Source organism: Micropterus salmoides, unplaced genomic scaffold, assembly GCF_014851395.1.
Source record: "Micropterus salmoides isolate LMB-PRFRI ecotype aquatic unplaced genomic scaffold, ASM1485139v1 Ms_hic_scaffold_9, whole genome shotgun sequence".
Taxonomy (NCBI): Eukaryota; Metazoa; Chordata; class Actinopteri; order Centrarchiformes; family Centrarchidae; genus Micropterus; species Micropterus salmoides.
The window spans coordinates 28,417,267-28,444,475 of NW_024044681.1; the positions used below are offsets into that span (position 1 = coordinate 28,417,267).

The 27,209-nt window shown below is 39.0% G+C and overlaps 1 protein-coding gene and 1 pseudogene across 12 annotated transcripts in view; both read right to left on the reverse strand.

Annotated features, from left to right (window-relative positions):
* The window catches only part of acaca (acetyl-CoA carboxylase alpha), a 36,022-nt gene extending 29,513 nt beyond the window's left edge, over positions 1-6,509 (reverse strand). For 7 of the 12 annotated variants that reach the window (XM_038709735.1, XM_038709734.1, XM_038709732.1 and 4 more), the window contains exons 1-10: positions 4,954-5,183; positions 2,866-2,998; positions 2,423-2,561; positions 2,114-2,223; positions 1,941-2,022; positions 1,734-1,832; positions 1,404-1,510; positions 1,181-1,291; positions 766-975; positions 481-651 (exon numbers count right to left, since the gene is read on the reverse strand). In XM_038709735.1, coding sequence (XP_038565663.1) covers positions 481-651; positions 766-975; positions 1,181-1,291; positions 1,404-1,510; positions 1,734-1,832; positions 1,941-2,022; positions 2,114-2,223; positions 2,423-2,561; positions 2,866-2,998; positions 4,954-5,183 — 1,392 coding nt within the window. Of the gene's footprint in view, positions 1-480; positions 652-765; positions 976-1,180; positions 1,292-1,403; positions 1,511-1,733; positions 1,833-1,940; positions 2,023-2,113; positions 2,224-2,422; positions 2,562-2,865; positions 2,999-4,953; positions 5,213-5,883; positions 5,941-6,352 lie in introns of those variants that run through there. The other 5 variants (XM_038709737.1, XM_038709733.1, XM_038709726.1 and 2 more) reach the window with 3 other exon arrangements.
* A 7,929-nt stretch (positions 6,510-14,438) lies between these two features.
* LOC119896225 lies at positions 14,439-22,012 on the reverse strand (annotated as a pseudogene).
* Between the last annotated feature and the right edge of the window lie 5,197 nt (positions 22,013-27,209).

The window sequence follows — 27,209 nt, forward strand, 5'->3', positions numbered from 1 at the left end:
TAGCTTATCTGACAGTAGTTTACATGATATTCTTTTTTAGACCCCCGATAAACAACATCTTGCGAGAGACAGTGAGTCCCACTGTTGTTTGAAAAAAGATACTCGTCCTCTGTGCCAGAGTGAGTGTGTCACTCCCACAGTAAGACCCAGTCAGCTTGACTGCATAGCTGTCCCCACTAACGCTGCCTTTCAGCTTGACTGCCACTGACCTATTTACACACAATCCTAAACACTGCAGAACAGACCACATGACCGAGTGCTGTTACGACCTCTGGATCTACTACACAATTTCTGCATATTGCCTCCCTCTTTTGCAGTCGGTTGCCATGGAGACGGGGGGCCCCGCCATAGCTAAGTGGTGAAGGCGGTGAAGCGTGCTAACTTTGTCTGCTACAGGACAGTCAGACTCAAAACGTATTGTATGTGATGTAAAAGAGTGCGCTCTTTTTATCCCTGCAGGTGTGTCTGAGTCAAACTGACCTGCAGTTGGGCAGCAGGCAAGTTGACATCGGCCACCATCTCAGTACAGGGGTGTTCCACCTGCAGACGAGGATTGAGTTCTAGGAAATAGAAGCTGCCATCCTGGCTGTAGAGGTACTCCACTGTACCTGCACTGACGTACCCCACCATCTTAGCCAGCTTCACTGCACACTGAGGAGAGAAAACAATTGTATTCATACTGAGGTGCAATTAAGATGGATTTATTTAGTTGGTCTTCAGTGTCAATTAATCAGCTTTATGCTTTAGATACATGGTAGGTTGTACCCTTTCCATATCCTCAAACACATCACTAGTGGCGATGGTAGCAGGAGCCTCCTCTATAATTTTCTGGTGCCGTCGCTGCACAGAACAGTCTCTGCCAAACAGGGAAATGGCATTGCCGTATTGATCAGCCAAGATCTGGACTTCTAGGTGGCGTGCGTGCTTGGCTAGCTGCATGACGAAAATAGGGGATCCCGGAACTTCTGCCTGGACCTGGAGAACCAAAGACAAAATAAATCCTTGCCGTCATAAAATATACAAAATCCCTATTCTAAATTGGCATACTTCTTTCTCCTGTGAAATGTACTTTGGTGAAGCTAAAGTTTCCATTTGGATCTTTAATGATACATTAAAACCCTATTCTACAACGTGTTAAGTCCTGCACGATCACGCTCAAATTAGTGTAGTTTCCACTTACCTGTCTAAAGAGGTTAGGGAAATCATCAGCAGAGTTGACTTTACGGATGCCTTTTCCTCCACCTCCCTCTGAGGCCTTCACCATTACAGGGTAGCCAACATTCTCTGCAGCCTGGCAATGTAAACACACAGCTTTCCAGTATAGATGCAAGTATGCACAATATACTAAAGCACACGCAACATTCATGTTGCATCATGATCAGTCAGTTCAATGACATGCTTACCTTAAGGCCTTCCTCAACATTCTGGATGCAGCCAAGCTCATAGATGTCAGTAGGAACGTTGATGATTCTCTTCTTTTGGTTGTTCTCTGTCCATTCTACTGTCAGGCCTGAGAAAGACACAAAGATAAAATATTCAGCATACATACTTTTCACTGTAATTGTGTGATGTTCATAATGTTCTTTTCCAAGAATTCTGAATCTGAAATCTCAGGAATCGGACTTAAAAACAGACAAAATCAAGAATCATTGATTGTTTTTTTGACAATAAAGAATACTTTCCAAAGCTGATTATTAAAAGCCTTTTTGGAAGCCACACAAACTGTGACCTACCTGTGCCGCTCCAGGGCAGGGTTGGAATGCCAGCTGTCTGAGCCACGATAGAAGAGGCAATCTTGTCTCCTAGAGCCCACATAGCCTGACTTGGGGGACCTGAGGAAGGAGTAAGAAATAAAAATAAAATTGTTGTGTAAGCAGTGACTGTGAGGGTAAATCAGAAGGGTCAGCAAAGTGATAGATAAAATAAGAAGCTTCTCTTACCCATAAAAGCAATGCCATTCTTTTGAAGCAGCTCTGGGAGTTTGGGGTTCTCTGAAGCGTGACCCCAGCCAGCCCACACTGCCTGTTAGGATCAATACAATGACAACAGGTATGATAAAATACTTGATTCCTGTGGGAAAACAATAGATATACTGGTGTACATGTAGAGGTACCTGAACAGGTATGCGTTTAGCAATGTCCAGAATGAGCTCTACATTTGCATAGTTGTTGTTATTAGTCCCTCCTGGCACAGGCACGTAATGATCAGCCATTTTGATGTACTCTGTGAAAGACAGAACCACAGAAAACCTTTTTCCACCAAATAACTTCACTGCAGTCACATCTACACTAGTCCTCATTGTGTACGGCCTTATGAATTGGCTAATGTGTTTGGATGCACTGCAACAAAAGCTGAAGGGCACCACAGTTTGCGCACTTACCAAGATGTTTTACATTTTCAAAGATAGCATTCTAAAGCTCACCTGCATTGGCCTTCAGGTCCTCTGGGGTCACCATTACAACAAACCGGATTGCCCTTTCATTGCGAAACATCTCATAGGCCCAGCGGCGGATGGAGCGCATGCATTTGACCGCTGCAATGCCATTGTTGGCAATGAGCACCTGAAGAAGCAAAACACTTGACTTACTTGTTCACAAAACAAGACTTCACTAATAATGACATAATAATGGTCTAATCATATCAGAGTTGCTGCTGTGTTATAATGACATTATACTATAATAGTCATTACATTTCATGGCTGTGTGATGCAAACTCAAAAAAATTATTCTTCACTGGTTCTTTTTCATTATTAAAGAGGTTGTAAATATTATTGAGATTTATTTTTGACTATGGCATTTATTCTGGCAGTAACACGTTATGATCCTTTCAAGAATGTGCAAAAAATAAAAATAATAAAGTCATCACCTTCTCAATAACCTTGTTGCCACCAAAGCGGGTGACAAATTCAGCAGGAGAAGCCACAGTGAAGTCCCTCTGGAGATCAATCCGCCGGCGATCTCTGCCTTGCTTCACCAGGTGCAGCCCTGACATGCTTGGCCTATTTTAAGAAATACAAAAGAACACATGTAATGTCCCCTGTAGTTTTGGAAAGAACGTGGGTTTTCGGTTGCTATGCTAATAACAAGCTCTCATTTTCAACTGTGCAAAACATAAGGCAATCATTTAGAAACACATGTCTTTCAGCAGCAACTAGTCTATGTTTACAGCCCAGAAGATATATATAAAAAAAAAAACAACAAAAAAAAAAACACGACACCTCATATTGATAGGAGTCAGACTGGTCTAAGAAGATTTGACTACTATCTCTTATCTTACACTTGTGGGAGAGTTACAGCTTCACCTCACAGTAAATGTTAAAGAAAAACCTGAAAATGTACTACTGATAGGAATGATGCTAATGATCTGTGAATATGTGTTGGAACAACAAAAATACAGGGTCAACAATTACTGTATATCTTTAAGAAGAAAATAGTTTTCTTGTAGTATAACTACTAACGGAGCCAATCATATCTTGCACAACAGGACAGGACGCCGTACAGTCGTTAAACACGCTCACATGCTTGGGCAAGAGCCTCCAACAGGACTGGCAGACGTCTATGTATCAAGCTCCACCCAAAGGGGAATCATACGGGGGAGCGGGTAGCACAGGGGGAGGGATTTGACTATCAGCTGGAGGGTGTGCCAGCGCCCGAGTAAATTTGGCTGGCTGGCTTCTGTGGCCTGATGCTGCATTATTGCATCACAGTAGGGGTTACCTGCATGAAGCAAATGAGTCGTTACATTAAAGAGGCTCTGATTTCAATCCAGTTGTGGAGTTGAAAGTTTGTTCTGCCCTATGAGAGAATTTGGTATTTCCAGTTTTTGACATCACAGCTTCTTTCATTTAACCCACACTTCTCTCATCCTTGTAAAGCTATTCGCACAAAACCAGACTGGACAAAGCACTTAGATCTAGAAGCTCCCAATGTCTTATAAATAATGTGGTTCTAAAATTTAAAGTTGCAAATTAAAAGTGAAAGAAGTTAGTCAGTAGGTGTCACTATCCACATAGTTGGCTGCATACTACAACAATATTTAGAAACTTAAAAAGGAAGAAAGAAGGAATTATGATGAAGATATTCTGTAGGTAATTACCTACATCAGCATGACTATCTCATTTGAATCACAAACCCACATATTCTGTGAGATTTTACTGGAAAACGCAATTTACAAGCCACTGTCTGTGAAAGTGACAATGAAATGAGAAGTCCTGGCAGCCCAGTGAAAGACCTGGGGCTGGCAGAGAAACAAGACTACTGCAAGCTTTAAACAAACTTCTGTCAGTGCTGAAAAGCTCCTTTTGACTGTCAGATTGGGATGTTCTGTGTGAACATTTTCCCCCATCATTCCCAAACCAACATCTTGAAGTTTATGTCTACTTTCCACGCCCACATCACAGCCTCGGGACACAGAGAAACCCTTTCGCAGTGTGCAGCTACTGAAACCACATTTTTGACATGTGTTGCAAAAGGGGCAACCCAGCGACAGAGGAGTACATAATCTGAACAGAGTGCACTCATTACAGACTACAGGCCTGCTTCAGCAGGACTGGTCTACTCCAGACAGCATTTGAAGTACAAAGTTCCAGATTTCTATCTCACATTTGCACACTCCGCAGCCACAAAGAAATACTGTAATTCAAGGCTGCTAAATTTAATGTTTTCATAATACATACATTTTATGCAATACTACGGGTACACATTTGCAGAGACACTTATTTAAAACCCCAAATAACTTTGGAAAATGCATCAAGTAGCTTCCAATACATGGTACATTATTGATACAAAGCGGGCTGCATGCCTGAAAAAGAAAAGCTTTAGAATACCTGAACAAATCCTCACATAACCTGCATCCACATATATGACTAATATCATAATCATAAATTCAGCAAAAATATCTAAATGAATATCAAGAGGCTAGAGGTGATGAGACAGACCAGGTTTGGATTCCAACCTTAGATTCTGTATGGGGCCATCAATGTGGTCAAATCCCATTTCATAGGTGCTGTCTGAGCTACCGGAGGACGGGGACAAGGACCGAGTCTCCTTTTCCTCCAGCTGCAAGTCAGGCTTCCCTGGGATTTCATCCTCTGAGTTCTCCTCTGACACTGATCCCACAACGAAGTGAGAGGGCAATGCCCCAACAGCAGGGTTCTTCTTGGCAGCACCATCCTGCTGTGCCATGGCTGGGCGACACGAACAGGCTGCAAATACTGGCAAGAAACACAACAGTGGCAGCAACAGTTATAAAGGAGACAGAGTCCAAATATCAGGGTACAGTAACACAAGATTGCCTTGGCTGACACGTGGTGCTGTTTGTCATATTGCAAAAGTGGGTTGCATAAACTTAAGTATCTTGATAATGCAACTGATATTGCAACACTGGGAGCATCAGTACATACATACATACATAAGTCAACAAGGATGAATTCGCACCATTTGCGTGCAATGCTGGTCATACGGTTACCCATAACCATACAGCCATAAACATCTGAAGCATTGTTTGAGTCCTAAATAACTGCAACACCATGAAATAACACTGCCAATTTGTGAAAAGCATACATTCAAACATTCATGTATAAATCCTGACTGCATGTAACATACACTTACATTGTGTCTGACAATGCAAACCAATGCAAACAAAAACACCTTTAAGCAAAAGTTTAGATAAGTGTATTGAAAAGAATAACATTACGTACTTTAGTATTGGACTTTTCTAGTTCAAATGTTAACCAGTGATGTCCAAGGTTAATTAACATCACCCTATGGAAACTACCACATGTCATCAGTCCAATATTACTCCTTTGCGTTGTCAGCGCATTTTCCCCCCCACACCTGCTCGTGCAAGTGGAAGTAGTAAGCACCCAGGTAAGGCACACCTTACCTATCGATAGCTGCTTGCGGGACCAGAAAAACAAGCCGAGCACTGTCGCCAGGCACGCTGCAAACGTGAGCCAGGGGAACATCATAAAATGCCACAGAGAACTGCATTCAGCTTGTTATAAGACCGAAACTCCTTACACAAAGCATATTATTTTATGACAGAGAACTGCTTTCTAGCTAAATTGGCTAAGTCAGCTAATGCAGGTCACCTGTCAAGTGAAAACTAACTTAGCTCCCTAACTCGACAGCGGCAAAGATGCTAACAAAGTAACGTTAGAGGTTAGCTAGTTTAACGGCAGTAGCTACTACAAATATAATGCCACAGTAATGGCACTAATACAGTAACGTTACTGCTGACTGTACTGCGGGTGTACTGTACTGCAGCGTGGTCGAAATCCTCTGAACGCAGCTAACTATCAGACAGACTTGTTTAACATAATCTGAGATAAGCACCTCGGCTAGCAACTCACCGGTGGAGATGAACCGAGACGTAATCCTGAAAAAGTTGAGTCCAACAGATCGATGAACTAATTTTGTTTATCAGACATCTCTGTGTCCAGTGATGATGGGGAAAAAATCACATCCTGATGAAGTCACTGAGCTCCAACAGACGCTTTAACGGCAGAGAGTGGGGTGATGCGATGATGCGCCGGCAGGTTACTCCTGGACGTTGACCTCTGAACGCAGCTTCCGGTATAGACATATATTAGGTAGAAAACACTTCACATGCAGGCTGGTACAAATGTGGGCACACATTAAAATGGCTGCCTGCAGCCAATGATATGTGGGAAATTAAATAGAAAATAGCAAAAATATTGAATATCATATTGTATGATAATACATAATGTATGTATATGTATCATTTAATATGATTTTTTTTTTTAAATGGTGAAGTTCTACACTGTAATACACCTTCTCTGGCAAAATTTTTATTCTTATTCTTATTATTTATTTAGTTATCCTTATAAATAGATCAACCATTTTACAAGTGTTTTAGAAATAATGTTATTTTAAACGTGCATAAAATGTCCCACTTAATTATGTTAAAATCAATTATTAAAACATTGTGTGTGCACAGCTAAAACCACACTGAAAAAAATAACACACTGCAGTTTAAAAAAGAAGTAAGAAAGATGATAATATTGTTTAGTCTTTGAAATTTAAATGAAGAACATTGAACTAACAAGATCACATACACTAACTAGACTTCCACTATCAAATATCATGTATATTGCACATATTTAATTAGTTTTAATGTAGTTATTTTTTAAAGATCATAGGTGGCTATTATTATTATTATTATTATTTGTGTTGTTTTATTTCTTTCCTGCCTCTGAGTGTCTTCATGCTCTTTTGTTTTCTTTGATAGTTGTGACTGGGTTTCTGTAAGAATTTTCCATTGGTATTAATAAATCTAGAGCAATATTGACTCCGTTCAGTTAAATAGTGTTAATACTTCCATAGCAACATCATCATTTATCACATCAAACGAGCACACTTGCAGTGTAAGAAAACATTCAGTGTACAGTAAATGCTTTGTATCTATTTCCCCATAGATCTAGGATGGTGTCATTCACAGAGAACCAATCAGATGGGGGTATTTTTTGTGGGCGGGTTTAGGGTGTTATAGGAGGGGCCCGGAAGAGCTGGTTCGTCAGTAGTTACTGCACGTGTTGTCTGCAGCAAAACAGTGCTGATGTCTGGAACAACATCACAAGCTGGAAATGTCAAAAATAGTAAATGTGAAATGGTCTGCATTTGCGCCAGCGCAGCTCCCAAAAATCACTGCTTGTGCTTTCAGAGCTTTTTTTTATCATTATTTTTTACAATTGGTACCAAGTATTTTTCAGTACTGAGTTTAGTTTTTTCAATACTCTTCACACTTTTGTCTATAGTTCTCTCCAACAGCAACACTTTGTCACTCATAGCACAATAACCTTAAAAAAAACACTAACAACCGATAGCACTACAGTAGATGCATCATTTTATGGGAATCTTTCAAGTAGTAAATAATTTTTTGTTTTTTTGGTTGTGTATACATATATATAATTGTCGATAGTATAAGATATGTGTACTTTGTCCTATTTTACAGTGTGTAAAGTTCCCAGTCTTACAGAATGTACAACAGCATACAACAGGAAGTTATCAAATTGCAAGAGGAAAACAGGAAAAGCTTCACTGTACTTTATCTTTGCCATCAAGTAACTCAAAAAATGAACTACAGTAAATAAAAATTGCAAGGAAAACAAAAGTCAGCACTGTAAATGGTTGCTCAAAAACCCAAAACATTGGCACCCCTTTGGCCTGGGACACGCACTTTAGCTCTTTTGCCAATCAAATTCTGTCCTCGCCAGCGTGTTTTGGCCAAGTTGTACAGCAAGGCAAGAGTCACTCTCAGTTTGGGCCACATAGACTTCTCTTGTGCTAACAGTGTGAAAAGTTTTGAAAAAGTGAACTCATTGAAAAATGCTTGTTAGCAATTGTAAAAAACTGTAATGCAATGATACGTCAATGATGTCTACTCTATATTTTCATACTTACATGACAAAATATTCCAGGTTTTTTTGTTTGTTTGTTTGTGTTTTTGCTTGGCCTTTGTTTTGATAATGTAGGCAAAGTAGCATAACGTGGGGCCTTTCTGAAACTGCTTGCTACTCCCTCTCCCAACCTACTTCCACTCCGTTTTTTGTGCCATCTGAAACCAACGAGGGCGAAGTGAAAGTGGGTTGTTAAACCCTCCAGTGAGCACCGATGCCAGCTTGTTGAAGGTGTGTAACACCCTCTGCTGCACAATGGGGACCTTTCTTTCAAATGTGAGTTCTGTGTGTCGATTAACATGTAGGATTTTTAACTACACAAACATTTCATATCACCATTCACAGGTTAACAACGTATCCCAAAGGTTATATTGTGTTTAATATAAAAACAACTGTTGTTTTTATTGAATCGTATTAATCTCAAACAAAAATCTTCAGCCAAAACAAAATAGCCTACGTTAAATGAAAGAATAATAGAACAGGGAAAAACTAGATACACAGGGGAGTCACGTAGCAAGCAACAAAGACATTAAAAATAAAAAGTTAGCCTAAGTCTTTATACACTTTAAATGTTTTAAATTCTTCAGAATAGGCTTTATAATGATTCAATATAGGCAAATGTATGATTTAATTTGAAATGTTGTATTTGTGAATGTAATATTTTTCAGTTCAAAGCAGTCTGAGCAGAATTCAGCTTGCTTGCTGTAAAGCCTGAAATCAAAGTAAGTTAGATAAGAATGACCCAAAACACTGATAAAGGTCAAAAAACAGATTCATTACATATAAAGTGAAATATTTCAGGGCTTTTTTTTTTTTGCATATCTCAAAATATTAAAATATTACAATAAAGAACCTGTTAAACGGAAATATCAACCTTCTAAAAAGTTCAGAAAATGTTAATTTATGCTTCCAGTACTTGTTCGGGGCTCCTTTTGCATGAATTACTTCATCAATGTGGCGTGGCATGGAGGCAATCAGCCTGTGGCACGACTGAGGTGTTATGGAAGCCCAGGTTGCTTTGATAGCGGCCTTAAGCTTGTCTGTATTGTTGGGTCTGGTGTCTCATTTTCCTCTTGATATCCACCATAGATTCTCTATGGGGTTCAGGTCAGGCGAGTTGGCTGTCAGTCAAGCACAGTAACACCATGTTCAGCAAACCAGTTACTAGTCGTTTTTGCCCTGTGGGCAGGTGCCAAGTCCTGCTGGAAAAGTAAATCAGCATCTCCAAAAGCTTGTCAGCATATGGAAGCATGAAGTGCTCTAAAATCTCCTGGTAGACGCTGCATTGACTCGGGATTTGATAAACCACAGTGGACACCAGCAGATGACATGACACCCCAAATCATCATTGACTGTGGAAACTTCACACTGGACTTCAAGCAATATGGATTCTGAGCCTCTCTACTCATCTTCCAGACTCTGGGACCCGGATTTCCAAATGAAATGCAAAATTTACTTTCATCTGAAAAGAGGACTTTGGATCACTGAGGAACGGTGCTCAGTTCTTTTTCTCCTTAGCTCAGGTAAGACGCTTCTGATGTTGTCTCTGGTTCAGGAATGGGTTGACATTAGGAATGGACACTTGTAGCTCATTTTCTGGACACATCTGTGTGTGTGGTGGCTCTTGATGCACTGACTCCACTCCCAGGGAAGCCCCCTTAAGTTGTTGAATTGGCTTTGCTTGACAATCCTCTCAAGGCTGTGGTTGTACCTGTTGCTTGTGCACCTTTTCCTACCACACTTAAACCTCAGTCAACTTTCCATGAATATGCTTTGATAGAGCACTGTCAGCCAGCCAGCCCTTTCAGCAATGACCTTCTGTGGCTTACCCTCCTTGTGGAGCATGTCAATGAGTGTCTTTTGGACAACTGTCAAGTCAGAAGTCTTTCCCATGATTGATGTTGTGTGTAATGAACCAGACTGAGAAAGGCTCTTCTCAGGTCGACATGTCTGTATTATACATTCTTTATTCTAATATTCTAATATGGATATGGATTTTTGATTTTCATAAGCTATAAGCCAGAATCAATCGGGGCCTCTCTCCTATACTTCTTATGTTAGTCTGTTCACATTTACTAGGGTTTAGGTCAGAGCTGTGAGATTGTTTTTGTGCTTCCCCTCTCTTGTTGTTCCTCGCCTCTCCTGGAATGTTCATTCAAGGCCGAGAGAGGATCTCTGTTCGCCAAAACATAGAGATCTAGATTGTGTAAATGATGATGCATCCCTTTGCTCTGGGCCAGACGTTAGTGACTATCTTAGGACACAGAACCTCTGGTCCAGCTGATTTGTGTTGTAGTACTTCTCTGTTTATTCTCTTTTGTTAAATAAATTCATCAAAGACACCGGTTTGTTGTAACTCAATTATTTGCTCAGCCCCTCACCAGGAATATAATTTCCACGACAATATGTAATTAATCTAAAATATATGAAAATCTCACTTTTTAAATTAAATTATCACAATATTCTGCACCAGTACAATGATCAATACTGCAAGTTATGTGCTATGCACCTATCTGTTACATCATGCACCTGCAACCTTGTGGAGCTACCTTGTGTTGCGGCACTTATTTTCGGAGGCTTCTCCTTAAGCTACCTTGATCTATATTGTACGTCAATAGTTGATTGCATTGGACAAAAGCTCTGTCAACTGAATACATGTAAATTAAAAAATCATAACAGTCAAATCAATCAGTAAGTGACTAAAAACCTAACTAAATTAAACCATATCCATGTCATAAACTTAGTGAAATGACCTCTCAATGCCAGTATTTCCAATCAAAACTTGAGAGAGTAACTCCACTACCCACGCTGTCTTTCAAAAGTGCACTAATGCACTTTTGATCCACTAGATGGCTTCAGAGGCCATTAGTTTACCATCTCTAGTTGCCATGTAAGTACAGTACATTTTGGACAATGGCAGAGATTCTAGAAAGACAACATTTTTTGTTGAAATGGTAGCCTTATGCCTTATATGGTTCATGACTGCATTGTAATCAGTAGACAATTAAAATATGTGTAATGTTTTTTTTTTCTTCCAATCATGCTTTTGCTTTGCGTGTCAGAAGTGGAGATATTTAGCAATGATCACATAACAGTACTTAAGTCTTAACATCAAAGTTTCTGTCTGCAAATATGAACTGTTAATATGCACTCAGAATGATGTCTTTCCACACCACCTATAAATCTTCACATTAAATACTTGAGGTCTGACTGTTCTTTTGCTCAACATCACTGGCATGCGTTTGTCATCATATAACCTATACATAAAGGAAGTGATACAAAGATGTATTATACAGATAAAATATTGCATATTTATTTATTCCATGCAAAGAACAATATATGAAACAAACTTGGCATGATAAAACTTGCGCATCTACTATCAGACCCACTCTACAGCATGTGATAGATTCATTAAAACTCCTCACTGATAACCATCAAACCTTTCACTGTACTATTGGGAGAAAGTAATTCAAACCAACTAAAGCTCGGGTAGGCAACGTTTAAGAACTAGCAAGAGATAGCTAGATTTTGAAAGTATCCAACCAAAAAAATCCAACCCCCTCAAACCTTCCTCCCAAGTCTCACATTTTAATGCATAATGAGTGCACAGGCACGTAGGCCGACCAATCAGTTCATTCAGGCCGAATGTAATGATTGGCTGGGCTTATTACAGCCCTACGACAGCCTCAGACACTTGATTTCTTTTCTTTCTTTTTTTTTTCAAAACATTTGATTTATTGATTGCTGTCAGGATGTGAAGAGAAATTCAACAACAACAAAAATGCTTCTGATATAGATTGCCTACCCCAGCTTTGATACAATGATCTGTGTGGTTCCTTCTATTTTAAAGACCTCAGTGAAAGGACAGAAAGCAGTGCAGCATCAGGATTCCCATGAAAATCTAGTCCTTTTGGAAATATAGTAACTACCTGCCATCCTTATCCAGTGCAGGTTTACACTAGAACACTGCTAGTGGAGGCTTAATTTATCCTCACTGGGCATTGGACACCAACTTACCAAAATTAGTCAGCAATAACAGCAATAAAGGTGCTTTCTTGGGCTAATCTGTCATTTGCATTTACTTTTCATTTGTAAAAACAAAAAGGAATGGGATTAATTTGCTTATTAAGTCTCAGTTGACAGACTTCTAACATGATGCAGTAAGCACCAAATTCAGCACACATAACAGGCTTTTGGATGAAGCCTCTGTTGAGAGCATTACTTATATTCTATGCTGCAGATACCTGTGTAGTCTCTTTAACCCATCTGTGTTGACATTTTTATCTCAGCATGTACTTTCAGAGGAAATATAGAACACCAATAGTCCTGGAAAAACGTTAGTCTAGATGATGTACCATGTTGCTTTGACACGTTGCCATGCAAAGGATGATGACTAAGTTAAACATCACATCTGCGCCTTACACACCTGAAAAAGTGTAGGCTATTGACTCTCTTGACACATTCCAGATCAATTATACATGGGTAGCACCATGTGGTTAAAATTTTTTACTTGTCTGTAAATTAATTGTCCTTACACTTTGAAGTGAAATATAACTGCTTTCAGTCCCACACATATGCTGTTGCTTGCCTCTCAAAGGGGAATATGGGTTGAGTGAGCTCTCCTTCCCTTTTGGCGCTTGTGGCCTCTCTTCCTCCATCCCCCAGAACTCTCCAGCACTGCAGGGAGAAGTTTTCTGCTGTCTGCAAAACTTTACAGTTGACCTCCTCGCCACACTTTTAAGCCAGTGGAGATGTTCTTTCAGTATAAAGCTACGCTCAGCCAAGGAGAAAATGCACACAGTAGAGGTTTGAGAGGAGCCCAGCACAGGAAGAGGGCTTTCAGATCAATTTTTCTCCCGGGAGACCACCTGACATTTTCACACCAGCACCTACAGTGAAAAAGAAACAGTTTTGCCAAGGTTAATTTGGCATGACTGACAAAATGAGCACAAAGATTTATGATGATAGCTGCATTCTTATAAAAATGAATTATGTTTAAAATATGACCCACATATTTAACTGTTAAGAGTGAAATGATTCAATTGGATCCCAGCGAGGCAATGTAATCTTTGTCTCCACAATTAATAGAATGTCAAGTTTAACTGAAATCTTTTGCTTGGTTGCCACTAAAATCTGCATTATGTGAATTATGTTTCATTAATCCACAATTTAATATTATTCCATAGACTGGCTATGTCTAGAGTCTTAATGGGTTGAACAATGGTAATTGGCCTACATTGCCTTTTGTCTTTTACAATGCTGGTGGGGGGTATATTGCCATCTGTAATGCTTTTTCCCCCCTCAACAATGTTATTCTCTCAGTTCTTATATGTGAAGTGAATCACAGTTAGTTCACTTACAGTGAACTGTGCCAAAGAGTTCAGAAAGTGTAGCTAAAATAGGCAGTGTTGTGCTTTCTTCTATATACATGAGCCGACTGTAGCCACATTTCCTCCTCTTAAGTTCAGATAAAATGTGTTCATCTTAAGATACTCAGCATTTCTTTATGTGTCCTATATACATGAACATAATCATGCTCTTACACTGCATGAATAGATGTTAATCTGTGTTAAACTGCAATGTGTGGAAGGGTCAAAACATTTTATATTGACTTTAAGTCATTTATGCATTCAAAAAATATATATATATTATTTTGGTGCAGGTTGAGGAGATGTACAAGCAGAGGCGTAAGCAACTCTAGTGCAGCTTTGCTGTCACAAGCAGAGATGTTTTGGGAATTGCCCTAGAAAGCAGTGAGTTGCACTCATGCATATGGAATGAAGCAGACTCACTCATTCACCTTCATTGCCCAGCCGCCATTACTATGGCCAAGGGCGTGGCAGCAGCAGCTGTTTCTCATCTAAACCTTTAGCTTGCTGGAGCTTCAATAAGCATACACAAACAATAAAATGAAGCAGCAAAAAAGTAATACTTTAGTGTCACATTTTTTAATATGCCAGTTTAAAAAACATGGTCATTATTGGTTCTTGGAGAGAAATGGAGCAGCAGTGCCAAGATGTATTCTAAGATTGCTATCCAAATCCATTACTTCAGAATAAAGATAATTACATTCATAGCCTTCTTTACCTTACAGTGCATTTGACTGTCACTGCCTTTGGAGTGGCAATAGACAGTAATGTGATTAAAAGGGCAACGGAGAAGTACTTTAACAACAGCAACCAACAGGGCAAACAGGCCAGGCAAAAAGTTTAATTACTTTTAAAGGATTATACCTAACTCCCAGATGATCCTTTTAGAACTTTAATTCTCTTGAGTCCAGTCTATCTCCTGAGACATCTAAAATAGGCTATACATGCATGTGTCCATCTCTGATGGTGTATATGGTAGACACCGATCATGGAGTTCACTATATCAATGCACTATACTTTTTTTGATGTTTGTGTGGAGAAATCAATCACAAATTAGCTTAGAAGCAAAATTATAGATTAGACTTTCTTTGTAGAGTGAGATGCAGAGACATAAGAGGCAATGTGATATCTGACCTATTTCTGACAACAGACAGAAATATAGGTATTCAGTGTGCAATGTAACATCAGCAATACTATATCCAAATATTCTAAACATATTAAGATAGCGGTATGAAATGTGAACATCTTTATTTAGATTGTGAAAAGTGCTGGTTAAAAAAAAAGAATCCTGAGCTCAAGTCAATAGTGCCACTTCGGTACATCAACAGAATGTAAAACTGAACAGGTGGTATACAATTTTTATCATATCTCAATGGCAGGCAGTCATCATTTACAGTATTCAGTCTCAAAAGGCTTTGATGTCATGTTTTATAGCAAGAAAACAAAATGACAAGGAAAAAAATTTACACCATCATACAGAATAAAACAATAATAAAGTTTATTTTATTCAGAATTAAAACACATAGTTGTCCTATGGAGCATTCCACTTGCGGCAATGTATTTTGCAAAGCTCATCTTTCCTAAAGGAATTCCAACGAGCATATTTAATTTGAATTGTTTTTTATTAACATAGGACATCAAGTAAGAATTGATTTGGTGTCAAAATGTGTAGGTGTCTTTCGACCATCAAATCACCAAATCAGTGTTTATTGGATTTCTCCGGAATTGCATACTCCACCATTAAATACTATCATGACGTGCATTTTCTGACAAAACAGTTATTTTAGGTGATCATTATGTGCTACTTCATAAATGTGTCTGTGTGTCTATCATCCAAAATCCGTATCCATCTATTGTGGATGAAGTGGTTTATCAAGTCCTTAAACCACATAGTGTATGTTTTGCATTAATCGGACCCATAGTCCACAATGTTTTTGGCTATTGTTTGGCCTTGGTTTTGTGGCAGTGATGGTCAGACACTTGACTTGAGTCTGCTCCCTGATTTGGACAGCTCAGATTGTGAGTTTGAACTGCCAGGCGATCTGGTTGTGAGCAGGTTTTGGCTCGAGGTGACAGAAGTGGGGATCTGATAAGGGCTGAATCGTAACCATGGCTGAGGGCAGGGGAAACAGTTCTTTCCAGTCAGCGTAGAGGTTGCAGAACTGGTGGGGAGAGCTGAAGCAATTGCAGCTGGTGCTGCCACGTAGTTGTAGGGATAGGAGAACAATCCTCCAAATGGTGAAATTCCCTGCATGAAAAAAAAAGAGTTAATTTTCCTAACACTGCACCATGGATTTTCTTATCTTCCTACATTTTCATGTACCGCCTTGTAAAATATTATATTGCAAATCTTACATTAGTTCATTAAATATTAAAGGTACTGACACTGTGGCATTGAACAAAAAATAAGTTACAATACCATGCATGCATCTGATTTTATGGTGGAATTCCAAGGTGTTAGCAAATTACGGTAATAAGGGCTACTGATCTAATCCAGCTACAACAGTAATAACACATATGCTTTACTGTTGAAACTCACCTGCATACTGCAAAGGTCTGTATACTAAACATAAAAATTTCATATGGGCTTTATCTGAGGATGAATTATTCATAATTTATATTTAAACTGTTGTTTGCAAACAGTAATTTCCTATGAAATCCAGCCAAGAAAATGCCAGTATGAAGTACACAGAGAAGAAATCTGCACTTTACTAGGCTCATATACATTATAATAAAAAGAGCACAGTGACTTCTGCTCAAACTGCTTGTGAACACTTCATGAGAATCTGTTTGTGTCCCCTCGTCACAGGTTGCATGTCTACGAGCACTTCAGCTGAGGAGTAGTTTTACCGTCTAAGATTAGAGAAAAGTTGGAAATATAAGTACAATTTTGTGTCGCACATTTTAGTTTTTCGTTATTTCTTACCAAGGTAACCATCTTGCTAAAACTCATCTCTTAACCTCTGGCCTGGATTAGATTATTGGTCAAATCAAGTCAATTTTCATTTATCAGAATCAGAATGAGAATGAGAAGGAGCTTTATTGCCAAGTAGTGTTTAACACATACGATGATGTAGCCCAACTTGCTCAAATTGGCCTCAAGGGTCATTACACTCTGTGACTTATCTTTTGAGGCTTGCACTGCAGCAACAGATTGACCTTGCAGATTTGCTCACTGTAACATCTGTCACTTCAGATCCCTTTTTTCCAGAAATTCAGCCCAGCTCTTTATCTCAGCTCTCCTATCTGACCTTCAAATCTGCCTCCCATTATACACCTTCTAAGCCCCTACCTCACTGGCCAAACGGTAATGGAGAGTTACAGTTTACAAGACAGTGTATAAATATTCTCCCTCCTGGTTCTCCTTTTCATCCAATCAAGGCAGAGTTATGCATTTTGTAGCCACAAAGACATTTCTTCAACAACTCTCCAGGAATATTGGAGGGAAGGTCACTAAGACCCCACTGTGCTTCATGTTTAATGGTTGCTTGGTAAATTTGGTGATCAAGGACAATGTTAACTGTAATGTTAATGTAATTTTCCAAAGTACATATATATATATTGCTCTAATCTCAGACGTATGTAATTTGCCTTTCATAACGTTTGTACCTTTGCCTTGAATTTGAAGTACCTATTTCATTAATGCTCATTAAGAGCACAAATATGTCATTGGCTGGAGGCTGAAGGGCTTATGTCAAATATACAGAGTACAATGTAAAGGGTCAGTTCATTTATATTACAAAAATACCTTTTCTGCTTTTTTCCAGAGGGGCTAGAGATATCGTCTCAGAAATTTCCCGCTATATGGAATTTCATTTATGGTGCTCAAAGCATTAACAGACCTTAATGTGAACAGTTTTCACCTGACATGCTTTCCACCAAAGTAATAGTCCTAATGAAAATTGTTGACAGTAATTGTAATTGTAATTGTAATTTTTACGATCTTTGAGGAGCAATGAAATGCCATTTCCCTTGGAGTAGTGCTGGATGTTTCAGTGAAAAAATGTGTGCTTGTATGTGTGAATGGACCCTTTAAGGAACCAACATCCTCAGACTATAATATCTGCTGACTATGTGTGTTAAAATATGTCTGATTCTAGAATACAGTACTCCTGCTGAAGCGTACCTGAGATGTCAGCATGTGCTGTGCCAGGTGACACATGAAGGGAGGGGTGATGCTTTGAGAAGAAAGGACACCATTTTCTATGTCATTTTCTCCAGGCGAAGAAGAAAACAGATGTCCAACACCTGTGGCGGAAAATGCCTCTGGCTTTACTGACAACTGTCCAGGATGAAACAACAAAGGTGCCCCAAGTTTAAGAAATGTTTGGCTATGCGCACTTGAGAAATCCAAAGTCTGAAGGTGACCAACGCTGGGGGATGGCGAGCTCTGCATTTGCAACCTCATGGGCAGGACCCCATCTTGGATTCTTCTCATTTGCTTTTTTGAAGGATCGATCTCCATAGGGTACGTATCATCTGACATTCTAAACACTGTTCTTTCTGATGTTGTCGCCTGATTGCTGTTGCTCTTACTGAGAGCAGACTTGTTCCACAGTATCTCCTTGCTCTTCGGACTTAAAGTAGATATAGGCCTATGTTCAGTCCTGGAAGGGCTGCCTTCAGCTATGTCCTCATCTTGTAGATCATTGTCTGAATCACTTCCAATATTGTTCTTATCTGCGGGGAAAACAATCATTATATTCATTAAAGTTAAAAGTAAGCATATTTCTGTACATAATTAGAACACAGTGAGGGAGGGGGGTTAGGAGGAGACAGAGATTATTTGTGCAAACATCTTGAGGCATGGATGAGACAGTGTTCATGTGTGACTACTCCCACAGCACCAGCTCATTCAGTAAAGCAAACTACTTTTGTTTTGTCAAATTGAGTCACACAGTTAATTGAAGTTAAAGGCTCTGAACAACATTTCTCCATGTTTGTTTATTGCAGCCAACCTAGTGCTCAAGTGCAAGTGCAAATCAAGTAACAGAAATTGAGTCAAAAAACCCTTAACTTGAGTACCAATTACTAGCTGATTTGTGGTAGTCAAATATTGATTTAGTACATATAATAACAAAATATCAGAAACACCCATCTCATTTTCTCAGAATACGTCATCTCCATTGACATTAGGTAACACTTCAGAAAGCCAGCTATAGGCCTTTTTCACTGAAGGCATGTTAACATTTCACAGTACGAAAAGCATAGGTGTAAATAATAAAACTGAAGATGGCTTAATTTATGTTCTCCCCGTGTCTGCATGGTGCTCTGGCTTCCTCCCACTGTCCAAAGCGGCCTAGGTTGATTGGTGACCCTAAATTGTCCTTAGGTGTGAGTGTGAGTGTGACTGGTTGTTTGTGTGTGGCCCTGCGATAGATTGGCGACCTGTCCAGGGTGTACCCCACCTTTCGCCCGATGTCAGCTGGGATTGGCTCCAGCCCCCCGCGACCCTGTCCGTAGGATAAGCGGTTGACGATGGATGGATGGATGGATGGATGGATGGCTTAATTCAGTTCAGATGCTTGTTCAGTTGTTTCACGATCCTGGTATTGCACATGCATGCATGTCGATCATGACTTACTCTGTGTCTCTGTTACCTCTGTGCAAAGTTTATGTATGCTGTGAAAAAGGACTATCTTGTTAACTTCTGCAATCTAATATTATAATGATGGATTGAAGGATAAGTTCCTGTAGTGAAAAAACCCTGAATACAGCAGTTGGTTAGTCCTGTAGAAAATAATTTGGGATAATAGAAACATTGCCATAAAGGGTGCAATATAACAACAACAATACAGTGTAAGCTAACCCACCTTGACAGATTGGTGTGGACATCAGAGGGCTGCTCACTAGCTCCCAAGGGGAATAAAACTGATCACTGGGTAGATCACATGAGTCATCAGAATCAGCACAGTCCAGGTCTGCTTTGCTTTGGTTCTCATGCAGCGCAGAACTGGTCAACTGCTTATCCCTGCAGATAACAAATTGAGATTGGGTCTACAGTGTGTGTGTGTGTATATATATATATATATATATATATATATATATATATATACTGTTATATATATATATATATTATGATGAATTCTGATCACAAAACATACCTTTTTTCTCGTCTCCCATTTCCAGCGTCCCTGAATCCTTTGGCAAAGGGATTGTTGTCGATTTTTAGCTGTGTAATCTTACAGAGAAGAAGAAAAATTGGTTAGTCATAAAAAATAGACTTAACCTAACATTAGAGCAGTGTAATATCAGTATCCAAAAAGCTTAGTGGGACTAATGAGGGCCAAGTTTTGGAGCAAATTTACCTGCAGTTTTCCAGACCTTGGCAGCAGGCGCCAGACTTTCTCTCATTTTTCATGTAAATAAAATCCACATCACTTTGAAATCGTTGCCAGTAGCATCCCCTGTATGATAGCTACATGTGTGAGTGTGGAGGGGGGAGGATGGGGTTTACCTTTTCGTTCTGATAGGCAGTGACAGCGATGAACTCCGTCTCCGGGAAAACGTAAGTCCGGAAGGTACTGTATGGAAGCTTCATTATGTCGTTGGCTCTCACAATATGAAATCTGGGTTGGTATTTATGCATTGAATTCAAGATTGTCTGTAAAAAATAAATGCAAAGAAAGTCAAAAATGTATGTTGTTGGAAAATAAGTAACAAGGTTACTGTAAGCTCATACTGAAATGTTATAGGATTTTTCATCATACCAATTGCAGCCAATTTAGAAATGGGATAGCCTATCAATAACAAGTCATATACAACAAGAAAGGAATTTTAAATGATTGCTACTTACAAATCCGCGCTTATCAGAAATATTATTGGTGAGTTTGAGTTTATGAAAAGCAACGGGCTTGCTCATCCAATGATCTCCTTTGGAAGGGCTGTCCGGGTGGATGTACATGCGCTTTGGCATCTCCGGGTCAGCTTTTCCACCCACCACCCAGCGGGAGTTGTGAAACTTGTAGCGGCAGTCATCAGCAGTGACAATGTCCATCAGCAAGATATATTTTGCTGTGTCAACCAGCCCGTCTACCCGCACTTTGAATGGCGGAAACATCCTCCTGGAATTAACGAAAAAAACTTTAATTTGGTTTGTTTGCAAGCGACGAGCTTCCAATTGCTGTTTTGGAGCATTCTTTTATTAATATAAAAGATGCGATTAGAGGATTTAAATGTCTGAACAGATGGGACTTCTTTTTTTTATAACATAGGCCTGTAGTAACTGCGCAAAGTTAAAAATAACAAACAAATAAAGATGACTTGCGCCTTTTCCTTCCTCTGAAATGTGAATTAATGAACATAATAGCCATAGGCAATGTTACAATGTTCGATGTGGCATTACAAAACACAAGACAACTGTAAAACAGATAACATAAAAAAGAGTAAGAGCCTATCATATTGTACCATATAGCCTAATAAAATAATGTCATTTCAAACTCACCACTATAAGTCCCATAATTGCACTTTAATGGCTTTAATTAACATATGCCAGCCTGTTCTATTGTAGTTTAGCTACGTACCTTCCAGATTTTGTAATTACCATCTCGGTTCCCATTTTGTGAAATTCATTCCATAAATTCTTCGAGTCCAGCGTGACTTTCGGGTCATCATCCAGCTCTTCCTCTGACTGCAGGCTTTTCACGGACCGCGGGTGAGCTGGCTGATGTTGGTGTCTCAGAGCTGCGTGCAGCCCCGCGTTAGAGGCATCCTGCTCCGACAGAGACTCTGACAGGGAGGCGACCTCGGGGAAAAACGAGGGCTGAGTGGCGGTAAAGAAGGCTGACCAGGGCAAGGCACCTGGTCGATAAGCATGTAAAGGATGGTAAGCCATGGCAGCCGCTGTGTCAACTGGATGTCTCATCAGGGCATCCGATCTGACCGGTCGATAGGCTACTGTAAAGTCTCAGGCCACTTGATGCCGCAGGCGCACGGGCGTCTACATCCAAATTGCAACAAGCTAATAAGAGTTGATGAGTTTTGTAGCATGATCAAAAGGTCAGCGGGGTTAAAAAGCACACACGCCCTGATAGCTTACTGGAGCAAAGGCAAGGATTAGGATGTCCCTAAATGTTTCAGCGGGTAGATCCACTTTGGTTAGTAGACTTGTGGCCATGCGCAAAGCCTGTTACACTAATTAGCTAAATGTGACTACTTGTCCGTACGGAAGGCTACCAATTAGGCTACAGAACGCTGGGCGTGGTTTCACCCGCTCTGGCGAGAGGGAGAGAGAGGCATGTTAGTATTAGTGGATTAGATGAAATGCATAAACAACATAAATAAACACATCATGGAATAATGAATATTTATTGTGATAAAATTGTCATATTTTAAAACATTATGCTATAGTTGGCTAATAATGATACTATTAACAAGAATGGAGATAATAGCTAATTGGGGCTTATTGTTATAACTACTGTATTATTGTTGTTTAAATATGACCAAACAAGGTTTATAAGACGATTCAGTTCTGTCCCAAATATAGACTTTTTAGCACAGGTTTTTAATTTAATTTAATTTGTATACTGTGTGTTAAGTTTCTATAGCCTAAGTGAAAGGCAAATGTAGGCCTATTATGACTATTGTTTTAATTTTTAAAAATGTTTTATGTTTGTCTCATGTCTGCAGCCCTGTTATTTGTGCTGCTGCCTGTCTTAGCCATGACACTATTGAAAAACAGATCTATTATTCTCAGTGAGTCTTTTTAGGCTAATCCCTAATAAAGGTATAACATTTTAAAATTGTAATTAAAATGTAATTAAAATTGTCGTCCTGCTTTCCCCCCAAATGAAAGTCATGTTCTCGACGTGTGTCTGAATTAATGGAAATGGTTATTTCCTATCATAGGCTATAATTTAGGCATGGTGGCATTCATGGTAACTTTAAATGTCGATTTTTTCCTGCTGCATCGCTGCCCAACTTCATTCACTTATCCATCTTTTGAAAACACCCACGATTTCTAATTAAGTGGTAAAGCCGGATCTGTTCATTAAAGCGGGCTTGATGCCATGGGCCCCCAAAGAGTCAAGAGCTCTCTCCTGTCACTTCACATTTGGGAAACTGGCCTGCTCCAGTTTTCTTTTCACTGCAGCCTATAGGCTACATTGCTTCAACTATTTTGGGCTCTTTTTCCTCATTTAGTGAGGTTTTGATTCTCCCTCACAATACCACTGTAAGATTAAACAATGGCTTTGGGTGAAATGTGCGCAGTCTTTCAGTAGACTAATTTGTCCATAGGCCTACTAATTATTGAGTCACGAACGTTTAGGACAAAGAGACACATTTTATTTCAAATGAAGTTTTGGTTGTCTTGGTATCCGTGTGATCTGAAATACTTAAGTACAGGCCTTTATTTTTGTCAATTAATTACAATAAACTCATTTCCTGGACAGCTGATGGTCCTATAAACATTTTCTGTATGTAGATGTAGGCAGTAGGACTTCTTAGGGATGCCTTTTTGTCACCCATTACACATCAATATTAGGCTACCACAATGTCTAGAAACACAACATATGGTCAATGACGTAATTTACTGAATTGCATATTCTGGCAAAGTTTTTCTTTCATGACAACTTCCTATGGTCATCTTAAAAGGCACATGCCTAAAAAAGTAACTGACAATTATTGATATTTTTTGCTTGTAAAATCAGTGGTAGACAACTAACTGAATTAGCATATATGTCTATGAAGATTCTCAGTCATCCAGGTGAATTAGCATATAGCAATACTTTATGTTTTATATATTTTTTTTGTTTATGTTTGTGAGAACATATTTGTACAATAATGCACACAAAAAGTACAAAATCACAAGGGAATTATTAATAATGAAGACATAAAAATGAAGACATAAAAATGTTATAAATATTCTGTAAGAATATAGGTCAATTATCTATACTATATAATTTGCAGAATCTTGGAGAAAATGTCTATTTAACACAGAGAAGAAGAAGAGTGGGGAGACATCAGTTTCCATTCCTTTCTGTGAATATTCACATAAGGTTGCCTGTTTTGCACAGCCACCAACAACACTGTGAAAAAAGTCTGTGGTTGAAGAGGGGAGTGCCGGTGGTTGGGTCTACTGTATATGCCTTCATTCTTCTGTGGTGCTGCCTCAGCCGACAGATTTAGAGAAGCGCCAGAACAGGAAGGAAGCTATTAATCTCAGTAATGGTGCAAGTTTATCTCTATGTTCACAGTCCACACCTGGGACAAATTCTGAAATATGGTGGGCCACTGAGGGTTCCTGGTAAGTCATCCAAAGGGCAAGCCAGTGAAGTACACATCACATCTGAAGGTTGGAGAGCACTCAAGGAAGAGGATGGAACAATAACTTAAGTGTGGACTTATGGCTGAGTAGAGAGGTCTAAGGACCGGTCACCTCAAGTGTTGTCTGGACTTTGTAGTGTCTTGTTTTAATCCAACAGGTTCTCACTCCCAACTTGTTGCACATATTGACATGTGCAACAAGTTGTTATACTAGGCCTACCTGTAGCGTTGAACAATACGCTAAAGGATTGCCCAGTGTGTTAAAAAATGATGCCAAGGGGTCTTGACCAAGCATCCATTTGTGTTGACTTGGGAGTGAGAACGGGCCTGACTAAGGCCTAGATACTGGGATTAGTGTAGCTCCGAAAATTGGGATCTGTATTATATAAAAGGTTTATTGGTGTATTCAGTTATGACTATCTTTCATGTAATTAAGATTATAGGAAAAAAATACATTTGGACCCTCTGCATATAAATGTCATACATCTATTATACCAACATATATGTGTTGTTACATGAAAACATCTGCCTGTGATTCACAATGGTATCACTTTCCCAGTCAAAGTTCCAACTTCAGTGTACTTTTCTGAGCTCCAGCTGAGTAGAATGTGAATCTAGGTCTTTATTACAAAGGGGTGAAGCTTTGTTCTGCATCTTAAAGTACCCATTTGCGTTTTTTTGGTTCCAGACACCATTTTTACCATTTGCCATGTTTTTACTGTTTACTGTAGTACAACTCTTCCATAGGCTGTTCACAAAATCATTTACTAAAAAGAAAGGAGAACTGAACAAATGATCATATGTTTAATACACGTATATAACTGTATATAATAAGTAGTTTTTATCTTCATTTTTATTCTAATTTTCAATATTTGTAGGTATGTTCTGTGTGTGTAGCGTGAAGCGGGCTATAACTTGTATATTCACTGTTCAATGCTGTGTTGTAAAATGACAAATAAATTAACCTTGATCAAGTAGAGAACTATAATGCCAATGCTCTGCACTGAAAGCCACATACCTGCTTGAAGCATCATCACGTGTCTAAAGTCATTAACACAGTAGAAGACTGGTTGATATTACTCTCGCTTGACCTCCATGCTTAAAGCATCACTTTTAGCTGTTAAGCTCAGTAAAATAAATGAAAGAGAAGATGAATGACACAATGAGAGCAGATTAGATGCATAGTAATATGTAAGCAATATGTCACTGTGTTACAAAGTTTTCTTTCTTTTTTTTACTTCCTATCTGTATGTTGTATTAAAGCTATTAGAAAACACAAGGACAGGGACCCTGGAAATAATGGATTTGTGCTTTTGTGTTTTTTCCAGACAGATATATCTCAACAAATACTGGATGGATTGCCATGATATTCATGTAGATGAATCATGTTGACTTTGGTGTTCCCTTGACTTTTCCTCTAGGACTACCATTAGCTCGACTTTATTTCCTGAACTGTTTCAACAACTATTGGATGGATTGCTGAGAAATTTGGTAAGTACATGCACTGTCATAGCTTTGGTTATCCATTAACTTTCCATCTGGCAACATCATCAAGTCAAAATGTAATTAGTCCAATACTGTCCAATACTCATTTGTCAAATACGAAATACCTACAAAACTAATGAAATGACCTTCACCCTCAGCGGTACTTGCTGTTTTTGTGCTAATAAAATGTTAGCATGTTAATGCAGTAAACTAATGGTAAACATTGCACCTGCTAAACATCATAATGTTAGTACTGTCATTATTAACATTGTTATCATGCATGTTAGCTTTTAGCTTCTGTCCTGTCCTAACATTGTTGCTGCTGTATGTGGATGTGGTTGACAAAGCATTAGAAGCACCTTTTATGTAATTCAGTCCAATATTACTACAAAATACAGACTCAAAATCCACAGACCGATACAACATGCAAGCAACTGAAGTAGTCTCAACAAATAAAGAACATTATAAATAAGTTGGTATTTCTTGCAGAGCTATATTGTATGCATTGCATCCCACTGTACAGGCGTCCTATTTTCTAGTCAATCAAGCAACTATGTAGTTTGATTGAATATGAACAAATTCATCCAAGCACAATCTTTGTAGAACACCACAGCAGCCCAGTGTGAAAATAGGAACTGCACAAAAGACACACATCAATTCATACTTTTCCTGTAAATTATATTTTCAGAATCAAAACATGCCATCATTTTGATGTAAAACAAAATAATTGATTTGACAAGATGGAGAGAGATGGCTCTTGCAACATTTGAATTTGTATAGAATTTAGTGTGAAAGGCTCATGTGTGTATCCACTGACCTCTGAGAAAGAGACACGCTGTCTGCGAGCTAAACTTAATGTAGTAGTAATCAATTTTGCATTGCATTAACCCATTTGTGGTGGTGTTTCAAGCACAGACTCTAAGTGTCTGGGATTCCAACCTAATTTGATGACAGAGATGCAAAGACACAACTAATCATAAAGAGTCATTGTTCTAGCAGCAGAGACTATAAATATATAGCCCTAAATTTAATCAGGGCCTAATAGACATGCTGTAAGAGACGCCAGTCAATTCTAACCATCTTAAAGACTAATGAACTCCTAGTGCAAAGTGGCAGCGGCTACAAAATGTCCAATGGCCTTTGAAAAAAAGCAGCTTTTATTCGCTTAATGGAATTAAGAAATATTTTTGCTTCCCAAATAAATTAAACATTCGACTCATTGGCATGGCAGACAGACTTCTTATTTTGGAAGTAAGTCTAATTCTTTAAAGAGTGAGGCCACTGAGACTGAGTTGACTCCATGTTGAGGCACTGTGGCACCACAGTGACTTGGTTTGTTTTTAAATTGACTGGATTTACAGGAAGACGAAGTAAGTGTTTTCCTACAAATTCAATTAGCAGGCTTTCAGTTGGACTGACAGTCTAACTAGCAACTGATGTGTGTGGCTCTCAACTTTGAAAGCTTCTTGCATAAATGTTTTTAATAAAGATGACATGGCTTTGTCGCTTTTGAGTTAAATCAAATAAATTTTAATAGCAAATGTAATGCAGTACACCACAATTTAGTTTTGATCTTAAACTGACTGTCAGGACCATATACTGTATACTGGAATTTAATGCATATACTACACAGACAGTTGGAAAAAATTTAATATTGAAATACTGGCTTG